Source organism: Diabrotica undecimpunctata, chromosome 3 (assembly GCF_040954645.1).
Source record: "Diabrotica undecimpunctata isolate CICGRU chromosome 3, icDiaUnde3, whole genome shotgun sequence".
Classification (NCBI taxonomy): Eukaryota; Metazoa; Arthropoda; class Insecta; order Coleoptera; family Chrysomelidae; genus Diabrotica; species Diabrotica undecimpunctata.
The window spans coordinates 50,112,212-50,132,812 of record NC_092805.1 but is presented as its reverse complement, the minus strand read 5'-3'; the positions used below and the strand labels follow the sequence as shown (position 1 = coordinate 50,132,812).

Sequence of the window (20,601 nt, the reverse complement as noted above, 5' to 3'; positions counted from 1 at the left end):
ACAGAAGATGACCCAGAAACATTGCGAAACTATGGCAAATAATATTGCACAGAAATATAATTATCTTACAACACATGTGTTTTAGTGACGAAGCGACATTTTTCTAATGGTAACGTTTATCGCCAAAATGTTAAATACTGGTCTGATGAAAATCCCAGATTATTTCGAGAAAGTCACACACAATTTCCACAAAAACTAAATGTTTGGGCAGAAGGTTACTATGTTTAGGCCCAATATTTATTGAAGGTAATTTAAATGTTGAAACTTATCCAAATACGTTGGAGACCGAGATAACCATGGCAATCAATGATATAATTACATATCATCCGCAAGAGTTCCCTCAAAATGTCATATTTCAGGAAGAGGGATTGCCCGACGGGGACATATACAGTGGCCACCAAGATCTCCTGACTTAACTCCATTAGATTTTTTTCTATGGGGTTACTTAAAATCCAAAGTGTATCAGATGCAACCAGATACAATTAACCAACTACGGGAAAACATTATCTCAGAATACCGTAGTATTGATCAAAGGATGTTGCAAAAAGTTAGAGAAGAAACAAGAAATAGATTGTATTACTGCCAAAAATGCACCTTTTAACAATAAAATAAGTTTTGGCTTCTAGTCCTATGCAATTTGTTTATTCAGTATTAGTTGTCACTTGCAGTTCGTTACGTATCTTGAATGATTAATTTAGTTGTAATAATTTAGAATGTAATAAATATTTTTTACTTCTATTTAAAACAAAATCTCTTATACCGTTTAAAAAAGATTAACTCAAATGAACAAAAATTCGTTAAATTGTTGCAAGGTACGTACTAAAATTCTGTTTTGCATAATTTAAATTCTGTAAATTTTCCAACCAAAGTATTATACATTTTTGAAATCAATATTTCAAACGAAAAAAATCAAAGTTTTTTTCTGTTAGGGCCTGCGTAGCGCAAGCGCTAGGATGCTTGCCTCGCAAGTCGGTGGTCCGGAGTTCGAATCCTACCGCCGGCAAGAACATCTAGACATTTTAAAAATGTCTATAGGCCGCAGGTCGACTCAGCCTAAATAAAAATGAGTACCTTGGGTAAAACCAGGGGTAATAATAGACGGTTGAAGCGTAGCACTGGCCATGTTACCTTCCTTGTATACCGTAGGCCCACTTTTTTAAAAGTGAGCTGCCCACATGCCTAAAGAGAAAGGTATTTGATTAGTGCGTCCTCCCAGTCTTGACGTACGGAGCAGAAACACTTACCTTAACAAAAGCAGCAGCTACCAAACTGAGAGTCACGCAGAGAAGAATGGAGCGGTCCATGTTAGGAATAACTCTGCGAGACAGAATAACCAACGAAGACATCAGGAGAAGAACCGGAGTGACTGACATCATCGAGAAGATAGCCAGACTAAAATGGAGATGGGCAGGACACATAGCCAGAATGACAGATGGGCGATGGACAAAGAGGTTATTGGAATGGAGGCCAAGGGAAGACAAGAGAAGCGTCGGTCGACCACCTACAAGATGGACTGACGATTTAAGAAGGATGAGAGCGGCGCAAGATAGACGGGGTTGGAAACATGAGGAAGAGGCCTATGTTCAGCAGTGGACTCTTGAGGCTGGATGATGATGATACCGTAGGCCCTAGATATAGCAGACTACCCTGCTATACTCCCAAAGCCGCGACAGCGGTATAAAACGGGAGACTATTATATTATAAAAAATCAAAGTTGGGACTGTCACCTGAAGATTATTTTAAAAATTGACCTATCCGAGCGATTTGCTTACTTGATAAAAATAAATAAGTTAATAGGGGGGGGGGACACTTATTCCATATTTTTTTATCCCTCCTTTAGTCTTTTTTACATCTTTAAAGAGAAAAAGGAAAATCTGCATACAGACACCTGTGACTCACCCAGGTAGTGTTGGGTTCCTAAGAGCCTAACTAAGTTATGCCAGGACGTGATGCCCGAGGGAGTTAGACAGAACATCTCTCCTGATGCCCTGCTATCACCCGATGCCCATTCTTTCTCCCACACATTGATCGAGAAAAGCACACCCACACAAACCACCAAAGTCTTTTTACCCCCTGCCTTAGCGAGGCTGCCATCTCGCGTTGTCTGTCTCCCATTTTGGCCTAGACCTAGGATTTTCCTCTTCTCTCTTCTTTTTGAAAAGAGCAGATCCCTGACAAATTTGTTGATCAATGTCCACTACCAGTTATTCCTTATAATTTTCTCCACCATTTCTCTCACGGAATCGAACATTCTGCAGTTACACTCTCTTTCATCCGCCCAACGCTCACACTCCAATATCGTGTGTGTCACAGTATCTGAAGGACCACAGTAACTCAGTCTACACAGATCACTCCTTCAGTCCTAATTTCACACTCTAGTAAACCACCAATAAAACTTGGGATCTCATAAGCTGTATTATAAGCTTTATTATATCTTATTCTTAGTATGATATCATTAGCACAATAGTTGTTTATTTGTCAGAAATGTATGTAGAGCTTTTATGTTTTAGAACGGTCAACATGCTTGTTTTTGTTAATAACAGTAACTTAACAGATACATTGTATTTATTATTCATCATCATCATCATCCAGCCCCATTTTCACATCCATTGTTGGATATAGGCCTCCTCCAAACGTCTCCAGTTTTCTCTATCTCTAGCTGCTGCAATCCAGTTTGTTTCTATTCTCCTTAGATCGTCGGTCCATCGGGTGGGTGGTCTGCCTCGACTTCGCTTGTCGGCTCTTGGTCTCCACTCCAATAATCTCTTCGTTCATCTTCCGTCTTCCATTCTAGCAACATGTCCAGCCCACCTCCACTTTTGTTTATTGATTCGCAGTATAATATCGTCTACGACAGTTCGTCGGCGTATCTCCTCATTTCTCACGCGATCTTTCAAGGTCAGGCCCAGCATTGATCTCTCCATTCGCCTTTGTGTTACCCTCAGTTTTTCGTTAGGGTCTCTGCTCCGTAGGTCAAGACTGGTAAGATGCATTGGTTAAATGCCTTCCTTTTCAGGTGAATTGGGGTATTTGTTTTAAAAATGTCTCTCATCCTTCCATATGCCGCCCATCCCAACGTGATTCGTCTATTTAGCTCGCAGGTTTGGTTGTCTCTGGTTATTCTAATTTCATGACCCAAGTATGTGTATTTATCGATTAATTCTACCTTGTTGTTATTGATTATTATTATTTATTATTACTTTATAAAAATTCAACTGAAACCGTTATAAGAACAACAAAACATCTTTCATTTATTCATGTTATTTTTTGCCTTTTTGCAGAATTTTAGTAACTTGTCGAGAGATGCAGTTATGGAGTGAACGTTTATTTGTTCATGATAAATTTACAGGGCCGGAAGTAGACTTAGTAGATTTTGGATATTCAGTTCATTTGGGAAATATTGGAGGACTGTCGGTTTGCAGATGGAAACCGATTGTGTTAAGTATAGGTACAGTATTATGTATTGATTTCTATTTGTATTTCATCATACCCATTTTATTTTTAGTGTTTATTATTAATTCTTATAGCCTATACATCTCTTATCACAAATGTATGTTACTTTTACCAAGGTCAATAGATAAAACGGCTTTAGTTAGTTCTAACCCAGAGCTTTTAAAATAATAATAGAAATAAAAAGTTACTAAGGAAAGATCTCAGTGGTTGGCTGCATACGATAATTTAAAATTAAGAAGTTAATTAACATGTTTGCTACCAAGATCTTAAAATTTTGGACATTGAGGGACCACAATTTTTTTTTATTATTTTGAAATAAAATTATTTTAATTGTGCTGTGAATCAATGTAGAAAATATCAGATGCAGAAAAAAGACAATTGAAAGGATTTTTGAACCCGACTCATATATAAGACACTGGTCTATTATATGAATTTTTCTTTGATAGACCATGTGTCTCACTTATGAGCCACTCCAAGAATAATAATTTCGACTGATTTTTTTTTTATTTTTAATTTCTGTTGTTACAAAACGAGCATACATAATGTTAAAAAGAAATTCACGAAAACAAGGGTCTACACAAAGTCCAACAGTTTCTCCATATTTGTCCTCGCAGTCTGCACAAACAAAGTACGTTTAAGTTCTCTTCTTTTTTGAAGAGCAAACACGACATCTTTTCCTCTTCTCCACCTTCTTTAGATAATGTGGCTTTTCCATCTATGTCTTGTTTTTAATGATGGGACACGTGTGTTTGTGTTTGCTTTTAAATATTGTAATACAAGCAACTCTCTAAACATTAAATAAGTATTTTTTTATATGGACTTTATTATATAGGTACGTGCTATTCCAAATTCAAACATCCAATAAGTGGAAAAACACTTTCAGGTACCAACTGACTGTTTTCCGAAGCGTTGTGTAGTACGACACCATCACACCAACACCTCTCTTATTAGTGATTTTACCAAAAGCAGCGTTATGTTTTGTCGATATTAGTAACACGTCACACTTATCTTTCCACTTTATCACAAGTACATTTTTTTTTTTTTTCGAAACACACTTTGACCTTTTCTTAATTTAGTAGTTATAACTGATTTGGACTTCCCCTACGATCTTTCCGTAACGTTCTAACAGTGTGAGTTTTGTTTATATAAATATTCAGCCAGACTTACACTATTGTAATAGTTATCAAGGAACAACGTATGTCCTTTGCCTAGATAACGTCCTGCTAGTTTCGTTACTACCGATTGAGCGTGACTAGTCTCTTGAGAAACTATTCCTTTTCCCGAATAAACTAGAATTTCTAGCACAAATCCATCTGGATTGCAGAGTTCGTATAATTTAATTCCGTATTTGGCACTTTTATTTGGAATATACTGAAGAAATAAATAAGTCTCCCACGCCAAAGTATAAATGCTTCATCCAGTGAGAGATTAGCATCGGGATAAAAAATACTCTGTATATTTTGGGTGATGTGATTCAACAACTGTGAAATTTTATGTAAACGTTAAGTTTTGTCATCAGCTTCTTTGTAAAAACACAGACATCTAAAGATAGATTCGAAGCGATTTCTAGACATTGTATTTCCAAAAAGTGGATGAAAGTATAAAACATTTGTACTCCAATAATTTTTAATGCTGGGCATACTAATGTTACCCATTAGTATGCATAAACCAAGACATATACACAGCTCATTAGTATCGACTGGTGTCCAATGTTTCATTGTTGAATACCTTGTCAAATCACGCCTGAATATTTCGGCACGTTAATTTATCCACTCGCATATTTGTTTCTTCAATGATTGGTCAAATATTAATGCAAATATTTCTTCTGCAGTACTTGTGGTTGGGATATTAATTTGTATACCAGCTTGTAAATTTAAACAATGTGGGTTCACTGTCGATATCTACCCACTCGTCGTCGTTTTCATTTGGGCCACCATCAGAATTTCTCTCGACTTCCTCCTCAACATCTTCTTCAACAGTATCTTCATTATTTACACTTTCATTAGACGAGTTGAGGTCTTCAGCGCTTGAGCTATTTGGTAATGAAGGTGCATAACTACTTCCTGAATCCGAGTAAGCTTCTGGTATTTCCTCAGAAGTACATGCCCAAACTTCATTGTTGTATTCAGCCATTATTTTATTAGCTTCCTCTTGAAGCTGTTTTTGAGTTAAGCCTTTACGTCTTGACATATTTCAGAAAATCTGAAATAAAATTCTAATATTAGGTACTGCTTTATTTTAAGTGCAACATAAATGAAAGTAGGCAAAATCGTAGTTATAAGAAAAAAATTATATTAACCAGGTTGAAAAAATACTTAAAATAATTTAACGGATCATTAAATGTGATAAAAGGGGGTTACTGTAAAATTTAAAACAAGAATAACAAAAAAGGATAGTTGCAACCCATATTTATTAACATAATGTAAGTAGTATATTGAGTATAAATGTAGTTAGGTATGACATACCCTGTATATACAATTATTTGTAAAGAAACAATATAAACCATTTTTAATATTGAAATTTTAGGAAACAGTTTTGACTTACAAATACATATAAATACATAAAACACAGTTATAACGCACCACAGTACTTTCTAAAATATAACCTCACTTTTACACATTTTACGTAGGTAATTAGCCGTTTACATTACTATTAAAACTTTAAAACTACAAAATAAACCTCTAGTTTATCAATATTGCTCTTGTTTAAAGTCCAAGTCTTTACTCCGTACAGCAGTATCGAGAAGATGTAGCATCTAACCAATCTCATTTTCAGGCTTAAGTTAATGTCATGACTTCCCAGAATGTCCTTCATATTAACAAAAGCGGCTCGAGCCTTTCCAATTCTAGTTTTTATTTCTTCTGTGATGTCATTGTTGTTATTAACGCTTGTTCCCAAATATTTATATTTGTGCACCCGTTCGATTTCGTTATTGTGAATGTACAGGTTTGCATTCAATCTTTGTTTTTTTGAAATAATCATGAATTTCGTCTTCTTGACGTTCACTGTTAACCCTTTCTCTTCACTAGCTGTGACTACCTTGTTTAAAATGGCTTGCAGGTCTTCTACTGTCTCCGCCATTAAAACCGTATCATCTGCGTATCTAATATTATTAATTGGTTGGCCGTTAACTTTTATCCCAATCTCTTCTTCCTCCAATGCTTTCTTGATAATTTCTTCCGAATAGAGATTAAATAGCATTGGTGACAGCACACATCCTTGTCTAACTCCTTTTTTAATTTGAATTTCATTTGTTGTGCTATTTTCTATGCGTGCGACCGCTTTCTGATTATAATACAGAGTAGATATTATTTTTATATCGCGAGTGTCTAACTGTTTAGCTTCCAAGATCTCTAAAAGTTGGTCATGCTTGGCGTTATCAAAACGCCTTGTTGTAATCAATGAAACAAGCAAATACATCTTGATTCACATCCAAACACCTCTGTGTCAAGATGTTAAAGGCAAATAATGCTTCGCGCGTTCCATATCCCTCCCGGAATCCAAACTGAGTTTTTCCGATATCTTCTTCCAACTTTCTGTAAATTCTATTGTGAATTATTTTGAGGAATATTTTTAAGGTGTGGCTTATCAGACTGATCGTGCGATGATCACTGCACTGCTTAGCATGTGCCTTCTTGGGAAGAGGGACAAACGTTGATCTTAGCCAGTTTTCAGGAATTATACTGTTTTCATAAATCTTGTTAAATAAGTCTTCGTCTATCAACTTTAGTATATCCGCTGGTAGCTCGTCTGGTCCTGGAGCTTTGCTATTATTTGATGACTTCACCGCTTGCATTACTTCTTCTTAATATAGACAACTGAAAAATATGAAACCTTTAAGTAGACGGGTACAACGGAAATCGAATAAAATAGTAATATTGCTAATGGCCCATATTTGATATGGCAATCCAGCAGAAAATTGTGAGTGGCTCTTACATGGGACGCTTGGTAGCAAACGAGTTAATTAATAAATTAATAATTAATAATTAAATAATAAATGTATTAAAATTGGAGTTCGATCTACCATGTAATTATTTCACATAAAGATACATCATGTCCTCTATTGATGAATAAAATATGATCAAAATGTCAAACCAATCAAACCAACCAACATTAATGTTCTAATATATATAGAGAATATCGAAATCAGCAAATATTTTTAGGGAAAAGCTGTTACACCAGTCCAATAGTTATTTTTATCATTAATATTTTTTGCTTCTGGAAAAATGCAAATCAGTAGCTGACTATATGGGTATATCGGGGGCAACAGCTTCAAGAATTGAAAATATATTAAACAAATAATAAGTCCAAGTTGAAGAAGAGTTTTATGCCATTTCATGATTTTTAAGATGCATAGTTGCATTTATTTGTACTTTATTACGAATTTATTCTTATAGAGGTACAAATGCAGAAATAATCGTTCAGAAAAAAAAATTGCATTAAATGTCCACAATATTAGTGACGAGTTTAAAAATTAGAAATATTGTTTTAAAATGGCTGAGACTCTGTAAGCTGCAGACTTTGTTAGGTTTGTACTATTTTTTATAGTTGGCCAGTGTGGTTGTAATTTGTAATCACGAATTATAAATTTGTTGACACGGCTAGACAAGATGCTAAAACACAAGCAGAAAATCTGTATAATGAATCTCTCCTACGAATCAGGAATACTGTGGAAAGAGAATACAGGGTATGGAAACGATAATTCTCAATTTTTTAAAATCATGATATGAATGATATTAAATTTGAAAGTGACTATGGCTGTCATAGTAGCAACAGCAGTATTTCATAACATCTCCATAGAAAATGGAGTTTGGTTTCCTGTAGGTAGATCATAATCTAGATTAACAAGAATACCAATAAACCAATTGTTTTGTTTCTGAGGTAATTTACAATGTCTAAGTTTTACACTTACTTTCACTTTTGTAAAGATAAATTTTATAGGATATTATGATGCTTATATTTCAGTAATTTGCATTTTTATAATTGTACATATATTAATCATAAATATATTAGTTCAACAATGTCTGTACTGTATTGTTAAAATTTGTGTATAGTTTAAATTTACTTATTTAATATAAATGATATTATTAAAAGACAACACTTTTTATACAGTATATTTATTATAAATTTTCTTGAGCATATTTTTGCTTTAATTATAATTCAATTTTTAATATTTTGATTTTAAATTCTTGTTCCTAAATATTTCATAATATGCCTTTCTCTCTCTTCTTTGTCTTCTAATCGATCATTCTCTTCATTTAAAACTTCCCGTTTTCTTAAATATTTTTCTTGGTTTTTATACTTAATTGATTGATAATAGTAATTAACAATTTTACATACAAATTAACATACAAGAAAAATAAGATTATTTCTACAAAAATAAAGCAAAATTGATAGAAACACAATAACCAACCTAGTATCTGTATCTGTAGAGTAGGGAGGGCGAGTTAAGTTTCACAGCACTTAGGCCACAATTGACCCATTGTGCATCCTCCCAGGAGCTGTCACCCTTAGCTCATTGTCCATCCTGCCATTTCTAGGAAGGTGGACAATTCACCAGGAGACATCTCTCTTATGTGGGCAGGTGTGCGCCAGGACTCGCCGAACGCATACTCTCGTATTAACGATAACTCGTTTCGTCTTCTCGTTCACACTTCCTACATAGAGGTGTGTCTGCTAGCCCCAGTGTGTGGAGGGTTTTGCTTAGTTGACAATGACCAGTTAAAAAACCAGCTACCAAACGTAGGTTTTTCCTGGTCATTCCCAAGTACTTCTTTGATGTTGACTCTTCAAGGTTACTTAGTGTTACCCTGGCAAGTTTACATCCTTGCCCTTCTTCGCATCTTTTAACAGTTTGCGTATGGGAGGGACATTTGACAGTTTCCGCGATTGTTGTAGTTGACCAACCAAAAAGATCCCCAGGTCCTAAGAGTATTAGGCCTACCGCCTTCCTAGATAATTGGTCAGCAATGCGGCTGCCTTTATTCCTATTGTGTCCTTTAACCCACCTCAGAATGATGGTATTACCATCCTAAACTTGAGTTAGTGACTCGTAACACTCCATTACTAAACTTGATGTGACACGTGGTCTATTCAAGGTTAGTACCGCTTGTCTGCTATCTGTGCAGATCATTATAGTTTTCCCTGCTATACCTTTTTGGGTTATCTCTTTTGCGGCTATGGAGATACCAGTTAGTTCTGTCTGAACTACGCCGGCATTTTTGCCCATACCCCACTTTATTCTTAGGTTCAGTGATCTGAAGTATATCCCGCATCCTGATCCTTCTTTCATTTTGGAGCCATCGGTGTATAGGCATTTGCCACGTTTGTCTCCATATACTATCTTATTTTAATTTTGTAGTGTTTGTTAAAGACAAACTTTGGATCAATTAAGTCGCAGCCTGTCTGTAGCAGTAGTAGCGCATCCAGCTCTCCCCGCCAGATACGAGTTCTCAATTGTCCCATTCCTACATCAAGGTTTGCACCAGCTGAACGCAGTCGCATCATTGTCACTAGCGCCACCTCTTTGACATATATATCTAGAGGCGTGATGCCAATGATCAACTCCATTGCAGCAGTTGGTGTTGTTTTCATGGCACCTGTTATATTTATGCAAGCCATCCACTGAATATGGTTTAGTTTGTTAATCGCTGTTGCCTGTAGCACTTTTGGTACCCAAGCAATAGCTCCGTTAGTTAGCATTGGCCTAATGACAGCGGTGTAGACCAAGGCGATTACCCTGGGCTTAAGGCCACAGGTGAGTCCGACCGTTCGTCTACACTGCTCATAGGCAATATATGCTCTTTTAGCTCTACCATCTAAGTGTGAGTTCCATGTTAACTTCCTGTCAAAGGTAATACCTAAGTTTACTTTTAATGGCGCGTGTGCATATATTTCTCTTGCTGCACTATCATTAAACGATAAAGTAAATAATCGTCACAAATAATAGTATTTTTTGTTGGTGAATTCACTGTGCATTAGCAAACAATAAATACCGAAAAAATTCTCAGATTAAACATATTAATTTATTGTTGCTTGCATGGTTTACTCTTAAATGAAATAAAGCACATAGGCTGTATTTTAAGGATCTATTTAATACTTATATCTTTTTTGTATTTAAAAACAACAGATTCTTTCTTATTGTTTTTACTTACCTTTATTTTAGCAACATATAATAACTAATCTTGATAATGTAATTCTACCGTTTTTCAACATTATTCTGTACTCGACAATCGCCCTATTTAATGTCCGCAGTTATGCTATTCTCGGTGTGGAAGTACTTGGAGGGGATACGAGAAACGATCGTGGGTACAACGGTGAAATCTGGCAATTTTGTTAGCATATTTCATAAGTGGTTATTGAAGAAAATGGCTTTTCGTAAATGCTGTGTTATAAATTGTAAAAATACAACAAAAAATAGTAAATTCAAGTTTTATCGGTTTCCAATTTCTAAGCACAAATGTGGATTTATATCATAATAAAGCAGAAGTAAGTAACTTAACCCAAATGTTGCATTCTTACGTCCGATTTCGTAATAAGTTTAACGTGAACATTAAATTTAAGTCACTTTAAAGTGTTAATTTTAATAATATAAAATTAACTTTAAATTGTAAATTTCAATAATAATCATGTTGGTTCAAGTTTGTTTACAACTTTTTTTTTTCAAATTTAAAAAAATTGTAAATATATCTTTAATTTCGGATTACGCCACCCAAAAGTTGAGAGTAAAGATTTACTTATTCAAACCAATGTGATGTAAGTTTCTTTGAAAAGTTTGGCTTGACAAAAGATACAGTTATACAATATTTAGTCTAAAATGAACATTAGTTAAAGTGTCCTTTAGGTTGTCATTATGAAATCGAGTGTTAATGCCGCTGTAAAATATTGATATGATATGCAATTATTAATTGCATTTTGCAGTGGATATGATAGTTGGTTGAAAAGGTATTTTATTATTTATTTTCTGAAATCTAGTTTTTATTATTGCATCCATATTAATAGTAATACTGCAATTTATTAATTAATTTTATTTTCTATTTACAATGTTAACCTTTTAATAACCTCATAACCTCAATTTTAAATGTCAAATAATGAAATCTAAACGTAAAAAATCATACTTACGAATTTTGACAGTTAAAAATCAAGTTAATTATTGATATATATTACAATAATTATTGTATTAAATAAACAAGTTTAAGTCACTTTGTTTGTAGCTAATATAAGCCTAAAATATTAATAGTGCTAACACCTTCGCTGATTTTATGCCACTAGGTGTCGCTCTTCGGAACTTGCACATAGCGAATAGGGTCTTAAAAGTAATTTTATACTTTTATAACATATGTTTAAGGTTGCCGAGATAGGTCAGTAAAAATTTGGAATTATGAAACATATGACGTAGAATTGGTACAAATTTTTGAAGACGACATTTATTCAGTATCTCTGCATCCTACTGGACTCTACACCGTTATTGGATTTTCTGATAAACTTAGATTTATGACCATTATGATAGACGAAATTGTTTTGACCAAGGAATTTAGCATAAGAAATTGCGAGTAAGTATTTTAATGGTAAAAATTTAGTATATTCTTTTGATTGCATTATTTAACACTTTTCAATGATTGAATTATATTTGAAATTGAATAAAGTGTTTTATTAATAAATAAGTAATATTTGGTTCTTTAAATAATGTTTCATAGTTTTCATGCTATCTTCACTACTTCTTCTTTGCATTCATCCTTATGGCTTCCAGCGACGGATTATTTATTCTGATGTTTACTGCGTATTTATTTCATCCAATTTTTTCGCCCTGCCCTCATTGCCCCCAATTTTAAATCATCTTTTTTGTTTTTTTTTTTTCTTTTTTTAAATTTTCTTTAGCCTGTCCTTGCTTCACCCGCATACAGTCTGTCCCAAACCCTTCTTTCAGTGCGTCACTAATTTTGACGTCATATAGGATTTTAAGAATGTCGAGAATTATTGCATGACATTTTAGTTAAATTTGACAGTTGCAGGATCGTAATCTCTCTTTTTCTAATTGAAAATAATTTAATAGTTTTAATATTAGTCTTTGTTCTTTCTCAATATATCTCGGCATATTTAAGATATTCTTATGACAATAAAATACAAAATTAAATTTTCACTGTAAAATGTCTGATAATACTAACATGGAATGACAATTATCATTTTATCAGTTGACATTGTGAAAGTAGTGTCACGATCGAGACAATCTGCGTCAAATTATATTTATGCGCATCATTGATTGGATATCTATTTAGCGTATTCTAAACTCCAACCAATTATACATCCGTAATTGGAATTAGCTTTACGATAAATAATTTTCTGTGTATATATTTGTTTTCCTTTTCGGTTTTATTTGGCTTTAGTACTTTAAATATCAATGTTTCACTTCATTTACTTTAAATAAATAACTAATAATTTTTTTAGCATGACAAGATTTAGCCACATGGGTCATCTCTTTGCTGCTGCAAATGGAACCGTTATACAAATATATTCAGCAGTCACATTCGAATTAATGTATATGTTAAAGGGGCACAACGGAAAGGTAAATCTATTAATTATAAATCGGCACATGAAACAATTCTGTTCCAGAATATTTGGAAAAACCATACCAAAAAAACTCACAATCTTGTATAAATAATGATGCTATATTTTATATATAGTGTAATGCGACCGGTTTCGATGTTTATCAGTTTTACATCATCATCAGGCCATTGAAAATTTGATACATGATCCTCAATTTGAACCATGCCTTTTACCAGCTAATTGCTGAAACGAGATAATACACATAAAAAAGAAAGGAATAACACCAGCTTTTAGAACAAACAACAACTTAGGCAAATATATTAAAAACAACAAAAGCCACAATAAAAAGCACTTATACAGTGGTGTATACAAACTTAAATGTGGCTACTGCCCAAAAACTTACATCGGTCAAACTGGTAGAACCTTTAACAAACGTATAGTAGAACATAAAAGAGCTTTCAATAGTAGGAAAACAGATTCTACAAGCACATTCACCTTCTAGATCATAACCATTCTTTTAATGACGAATTTCAAATTGTTCACATTCAAAATAAAGACCTTAGCTAACTTTATTATAATCTATGGAAATTAACCAATTAAAAAATACAGACATAATTCTGAATGACCAACTTGAGACGAACGGTTCATATTTCCCCAACCTATTTCGTTAAAGTTTTTAAATTGTAAACACATCCAAAAATAGATCGCTTAAGAAAGGATCTCTACCGGAACAGCTGTAGTGATAAAATATTATAATAAATTTTGTGGAAGTTTTGAAAACAAAGTTTTCAGTGTTTTATTGTTATATAAAATGAATTTCCATTAAGAAACGGTCGAATATATCACTTAATCAATAAATATCAATATATTTGGAAACCGGAAATTAAAAACAGAAAAGAATAAGTGAGTCATTCGTCTACGCATCGGCCATACGCGATCTACTTATGACTATTTACTTCAACGTAAAATAAACCTATATGCGAATATGTAATAGTGAACTAACGGTAAATCATATGTTACTACAGTACCCCCAAGAAACCAAAAACCGGCAAAAACAACATATACGACATCCTATAAAGTGCTCTGCAAGAAAACAGCCATAAAAACTACTTCCTTATCTTAGAAACTGTGCTTTGTTTAAAAAATCTAACTACTCTTTTATCACATAAGAAAATTATTTGGAATGCTTATATCTTCCTGTTAATAACCACTATTGATAGAGGTGGGTTTTATTTTTAAATAAAAAAAGAAGAGAAGAATACAACCATTTAACTCCAAATTGAATGCGGTGCTTACTTACGCTAAGAGGAACCTAAGTGCCAACTTTCAAGATTCTAGGACTTTTGTTAAAAAAATAAATAAAATGCATAATAATACAAAAAGCAGAAGTATATCTATTAACGATTAACGTCTTTGGAATGAAATTACCTTTATTTTTCCGTATCCTTCATATTCTTCACCTCTTGTTGTTCCTCTACTGATGTCATAAACTTTTCTCTAATCAATAATATCGTAGAACCTGTTTTTTTCTGGAACCTGGCTTTTCTGCCAGGAAGTGATCTTTCCTTTTATACCATTTTTTTAATTATTCGCTGCTTTTGAGTATACTTGAGACTTATAACTGAAACTTTCTTCTTTTTTTCAGTTTATATGATTACATTTATTACTTTTCGGTACATGAACTTGTTTTGCATTGTCTCTCGTTTATTGTCGTTCTGTTTTACTTCTGCTATCGGGTATTTGTGATACAGCATTTAAATTCCTCCTCATCCTCTACTAACTTTTCGATTGTCAATTTATATCGGAGATACTTGCTACCAGTAACCGATGGTTCTTTATTTCCTTTAAATCTGCTCTTATTTCTGAGACAGTGATAGGTAAACGTACTTCAGATGGCTGATTTATGAGAGTGTTTACTCATTTCGGGAAATTATCGTGTGGTCTTTGGCTGTCTTTATAAAACTCTCTAAAGAGAGTCAATAAAGCATTAAACTCAAATATGACTAAACATAAAAAAAATAGTATCCTTTGTGCTATGAAAAATAAAATATTTAGTAAATGCATTAGAGTTATTTGGGTAAAAAATCATACTAATATTAAGAAAAATGAACTGGTTGGCCAGCTTGCTAAAGATTCTGCCCATGATGGACTTTATTTACATTGGACGACTTAGTATCCTTTGTCCTATTAAAAATAAAATATATAGTAAATATATTACAGTTATTTGGGTAAAAAATCACACTGGCGTCAAGAAAAAAATGAACTGATTGACCAGCTTGCTAAAAATGCTGCCCATGATGGACTATTTGTACCTAAATTTACATTGGATGACTAAGAGCAATATAATAATAACAGAATTTTAATAAAATAAAAAGAAAAATGGAAAAACATAGCAACGAATTTAAATAACTAGTGTTATACTGTCCACCCTACCTTACCACAAGATATTGCCTATATTTTTAAATACGCAAAGCCAAATAAGTTGACAGTGACAATTACACGTCTAAAAACTAATCACGGTACATTCTTAGCTAACTTAAGTAAGTTAAATATTATCTCTTTTGGAGGAACTCTAACAATCAAACTAGGTCATAACACAATTTCTTAACAGTACTCCGGATGGTGGTGGTACAAAGACGCCATCATAATACTTAACTAGATCAAGCTTAAGCAGACCTGATTATCTAGAAACTAGAACGAACAGTGAATAAGGCTCGTTCAATCATGTTGAAGGATTTAACCATGGTATGGATGAAGATCATAAAGAAAGGAAATATGAAGGAGATGATTCTTTGATCAGCATACCACCAATAGGATGATTCCAAACAACCGCAATCAAGGGAGGAGAAACATCTAGTAAGAGATTACAGAAAAATAAACTGCAATTAATCATCTGATGTGATGAGAATGCGCATCATCTGACAGGAAGCAGTACAAATACCAATGAAAGAAGTAAGCCATTACTACAGTTTGTTAGGTAACAAGATTTAGACATAAACCTAGGAAATAAACTAACTTTCGTAACATCACAACGAAAGGAGTTAATTGGTGTAAGACTGCCTACGACTCATGTCTTTAGAACTGTTAAAAAATGACAATGAACTCATTTGAGCCATATAAATCTCCGTGTCCGGACAGGATTTATCCAATATTTCTACAGAAGGAAAATGACCTTTTGTATAAAAGAATTATATATGGTACTGCGTATAGATTAGGACTGGCGTACATGCCAAAAGAATAAAGGCAAATAAAAGTGGCTTTTATCCCAAACCTGTAAAAAAAAGGAAAAAGTCCCCGAGACCCATAAGTCTGATGTAATTCGTACTGAAGACTCTAGAAAAACTACTCAATAAGCATATTAGGGATGGCGTATGGACTTTCTAAAGAAACGGCAGTACACCATCTTATACAGAGTGTGTAGTTCGTTCTAGAAAACAAGTAGATGATATTAGGTGCATTTTTCGATATATAAGAAGCATTTAACTCCTACAAAGCAATCACAAGAAATATTTGTCTAAAACGAATAGACGAAATAAGCTGCAGATGGATAAACTAAACACATAGAAGCCGTATGATATACACAACGTTACTGAGGGAAACAGTGTTAGCACAAATAGCCAGAGGCTGTCCGCCGGTGAAAGTTTTATATCTTTTCTTGTAGGATCTGATCATGGATGGGGTAATAGCAGGTAACAGTAATGACAGGTATCCTGGACTGTACCGATGACCTGGTCATTTTAGCCTACAGCACATTTAATGGTACAGTCATAGATAGAAGGGAACAGACTCTGACTGTAGTTACAAAATGGAAATCAAATTTCAGAAGAAAGAATTTAAAGGGATTGGGTGCTATAAGCTTAAAGGTACACATCTAAATCTGGTGAGTGAAGTAAAGCAGATAGAATGAATAATCAAGAGATTTGCAATATATAATTTTTTTTAAGATTATCATGGTTGTTTGTTTTTTCTATTTGTTGCTTTCTGCACATGCAATGACCTCTTTATAACATATAAGCCCATAAGAAATAGTACATGGATTTGTACGTTCAATCAAGAACCCGCTGGTTTCTCCTTTTCGGATTGATTATTACGATAAACAAAGAAATAAGCAAGAATACTATAAGTAAACTATATTTAAAGCAAGTAACATAAAACAGAATATTATATATACATTGACTTTTAAATCAATAAGACCTGCAAAATTAAAATATATGTAACATATTATAATATAAAATAACAAGTATCTAAGGCTCTTCTTCTTTTTCTTCCTCTTGATAAGCAATTTTGCTTGTTCATAGGTGGATTAATACCTCTATGTTAGGTTGTCACTCTATAGACAGGGGTCTCCTCCATTCTATCTAGGTGGTTATTTAATTCTTTTTTCCTATTTTGTGTCCATTCATGTATACATTGTACGTTATATTTTCTTCTAATGTCTTTACTTCTCTTTCGATCTCTTATCGTATTTCCTGTAATTCTTCTCAGTGCTCTCATCTCTGCCGGTTCCAATAGCCTTTGCGTTGTGGCTATGTCGGGTCTTATTTCTAAGACATATGTCATTATTGGTCTTACACTGGCTTTATAAATTCTTGACTTCGTCTCAGTATTACTCTGTCTATTTCGCCATATAGTGTTATTAAGGCATCCTCAGGCAGACTATCTTCATCTTTGGCCATCGATATTGCGTCGTCTGCGTAACAGAGTATTTTTATTTCTTTGTTTCCCATTCTGTATCCTCTTCCTTTGTTAACGCTATTAATGAGTTCATCCATGAATAAATTGAAGAGTATGGGGCTCAATGAGTTCCATTCTCTTATTCCGCTGCCTATTTCTATAGGTTCTGTAAGTTGTCCATGTCTTCTGACTTCTATTTTATTATTTTGGTAGATGTTTTCGATAGTTTTTATAATATTTAGGGGAACTTCTCTATTATAGAGAAGATGGATTACATCTTTGAGTCTTTGACTCTATCAAACGTTTTCTTTAGGTCAATCAGATACAGAAATGCTGGTTTATTAGAGTCTAGTGATTTCTCAGTAATTTGCTTTATAACTTAAGTATTTCATCTGTACACGATCTTCCACTACGAAATCCCTTTTTTTCATCTGCTAAACTTATCTTCTAATTTATTAGCACTTGTAAAATTTTAGTTATAAGTTTCAGGGTAGTATTTAACAAGTTTATACCTCTGTAGATTTCTGACTGTTTTTTATCTCCTTTTTTGAATAGTAGAATAGGTTTGCGCATTATCCATTCTTTCGGTATTTTATTGTGTTTTATAACTTTTTTAATTATTGTTGTTAATTGTTCTGTCATTGCTGCTCCACAATATTTTAGTAATTCATTTGGTATCCTGTCTTTACATGCTGATTTTCTGTCCTGCAGCTGTTCAAGTATTTTACGAACTTCCTGCACGTTTATATTAAGTTCTTCATTTGTGGTAATTTCTGGTGTTTCCGGTTCTAGCGTCGTTTGTTCTTTCTCTGCATAGAGCTTTTTTAGCTAGTTCATCTACTTATCCTTTTCTATGTGTTTTGGTTCTATTAGTTCCTTTATCTCCGTTCTTTGACCTATTAAGAAGCGCCATATTTCCTTTTGCAGACCGTATAAATTATGTTCCATTTCTTTCGAAAAACGTATCTCAGGTAAGCTTATTTCTTTTCTTTGCATTTTTCCTTCACTTCTGTACAAAACTATGAAGTTCTTCGCCTTGGTTAGTATCTAAGGTTGAGAATAATTATTGATTATACAAAGTGACAAAGTCTGCTAACAGACCTGTTAGCAAAATCGCTTTTACAGCGTCTGAATAAATGAACCATAAAACAGATATACGAAACCAATATAATGCAAGGAATAAATATTTTGTATCAAAGAAAACCGCATGTCTACGGATGTCAGATGCATTACAACGGGATTATGTTACCATAAGGCACCAAAATAATATCTGAGTAATGATTCACGGCTGATTGATACATAATTAATTATGTAAAGAAGTAGATAGTAATAATAATGTTATGTATTATGTATTATGTCGTACTGTATGGAAATGGGGTAAAATTTATAAAACATTTTCTTGAAGTCATTCTCACTTTCTACTATAATTCTTGCAACATCTCTATAGCAAATAATTGTCCGTTCGTTTGCCTCAATTCCATAGTATTTCTTTGTTTTCACTTTCTTTATAATTTTGTCAACCATTACATTGAACAAAAAAGGACCAAAGATGTTCACTTGTCTTATGCTATTTTTTAATACAATCGGTTCTATCGTTTCACCTCTATCTTAGCAAGTACTGTACTGTAATTAGATTTTCTACTGTTGTTGTTATGTTTACTAGTGTAGAATACTGTCATATTTATAGTAAGTTGTATCTTGTATTTATGCGAGATATTTACACTTGGTCTAATACTTTTTCCTTTTCTAATTTCTTACTGATATTGTTCTAATGCTATTCTTTCGCTGCTAGTTTTAAAATAGTATTTAGTAAAGTCATTTTTTGATAATTATACGAGTCTTTAAGATCTTTCTTAAAATGCTCTTATTAAACATTAGTGCTTTTCTTCATTCACCAAAAATTCTATTTTGTGTAGTTGATTTGTTAGTATTTTTAGTCGTCCATATTTGAATAGTTTTTGCAATTTGGTGTTTATCTGATGATTTTCAATTTTTTTAGTTTTTCTAGTGTCTATTTCTGAGTGAGTCTTATTCTAAGAGTTTAGTTTGAAATTAATATCAACAACAATATATAATAATTGAATTGACATTTGCACGATACTTTAGGTAATGTTGCAGTGTTTCCTACATTCGATAATTTCTAGTAAATGTTTTCAGTTAATATGGTTAGAGTTATTTTTAAAGAGTATGGCTTATTTCATGTTCATACTGTTTTAACTTTATTAAAAATTTCTTTTCCATAGATAACAGGCTTAGCATGGTCAAATGACGATACCATCTTAGCTAGCTGTGGTATGGAAGGCGCCGTATACCTATGGGACGTCGTAAAATCTGCCAGAATACATGAAACAGTCATCAAATCAGTACAATCCAGAGGAATCCAATTAAGCAGAGATGGGAAAAATGCATTTGCAGTTGGACATGACGGACATGTTAGAGAATACTTTAGTTCCAACGTACAAAGAGACGTAGTGATTCCACCTGGCGCTCCCTTGGATGCTATTGTTCTTTCAGCCCTAGATAATATGATGTTTGTTACTGGTAAGTTTTTGAAAAAAACTAATAAACTATACGTATAGTTATTCATTGAAATAATGTTAAATTTATTATTCATGCACCTTAATTAAATTATAAATCTAATAGCTAATGAATAAGAAAAATGTGGAGAAAAACTATTTTTAAGCATATGAGAATTATGCAAGATGCTAGGATGAAGACTGTACAGGTCGTCATAGCTGGTGACCTGAATGCGAAGGTTTGTCCCTGAAATCCACGAGTGCAAGATGGGAGAGGAAAATACCTATCAGAATGGATCCACGCCATTTGGCTTACCGTATTAAATGACGGTAAGGCACCTACATTCGTGAGAGGTAATAATAAATCCTTTCTGGACATCACACTGGTTTCAACGAGTTTTATAAACAGTTTTAG

At 33.4% G+C, this 20,601-nt stretch overlaps 1 protein-coding gene across 1 annotated transcript in view; it reads left to right on the top strand.

Annotated features, from left to right (window-relative positions):
• Positions 1 to 20,601, top strand: part of tous (testes of unusual size) — a 151,973-nt gene that overhangs the window by 64,430 nt on the left and 66,942 nt on the right. The window contains exons 5-8 of the mRNA XM_072525865.1: positions 3,282 to 3,448; positions 11,801 to 12,005; positions 12,898 to 13,015; positions 19,914 to 20,211. Of these exons, the coding sequence (XP_072381966.1) occupies positions 3,282 to 3,448; positions 11,801 to 12,005; positions 12,898 to 13,015; positions 19,914 to 20,211 (788 nt within the window). The remainder of the gene's footprint in view (positions 1 to 3,281; positions 3,449 to 11,800; positions 12,006 to 12,897; positions 13,016 to 19,913; positions 20,212 to 20,601) is intronic.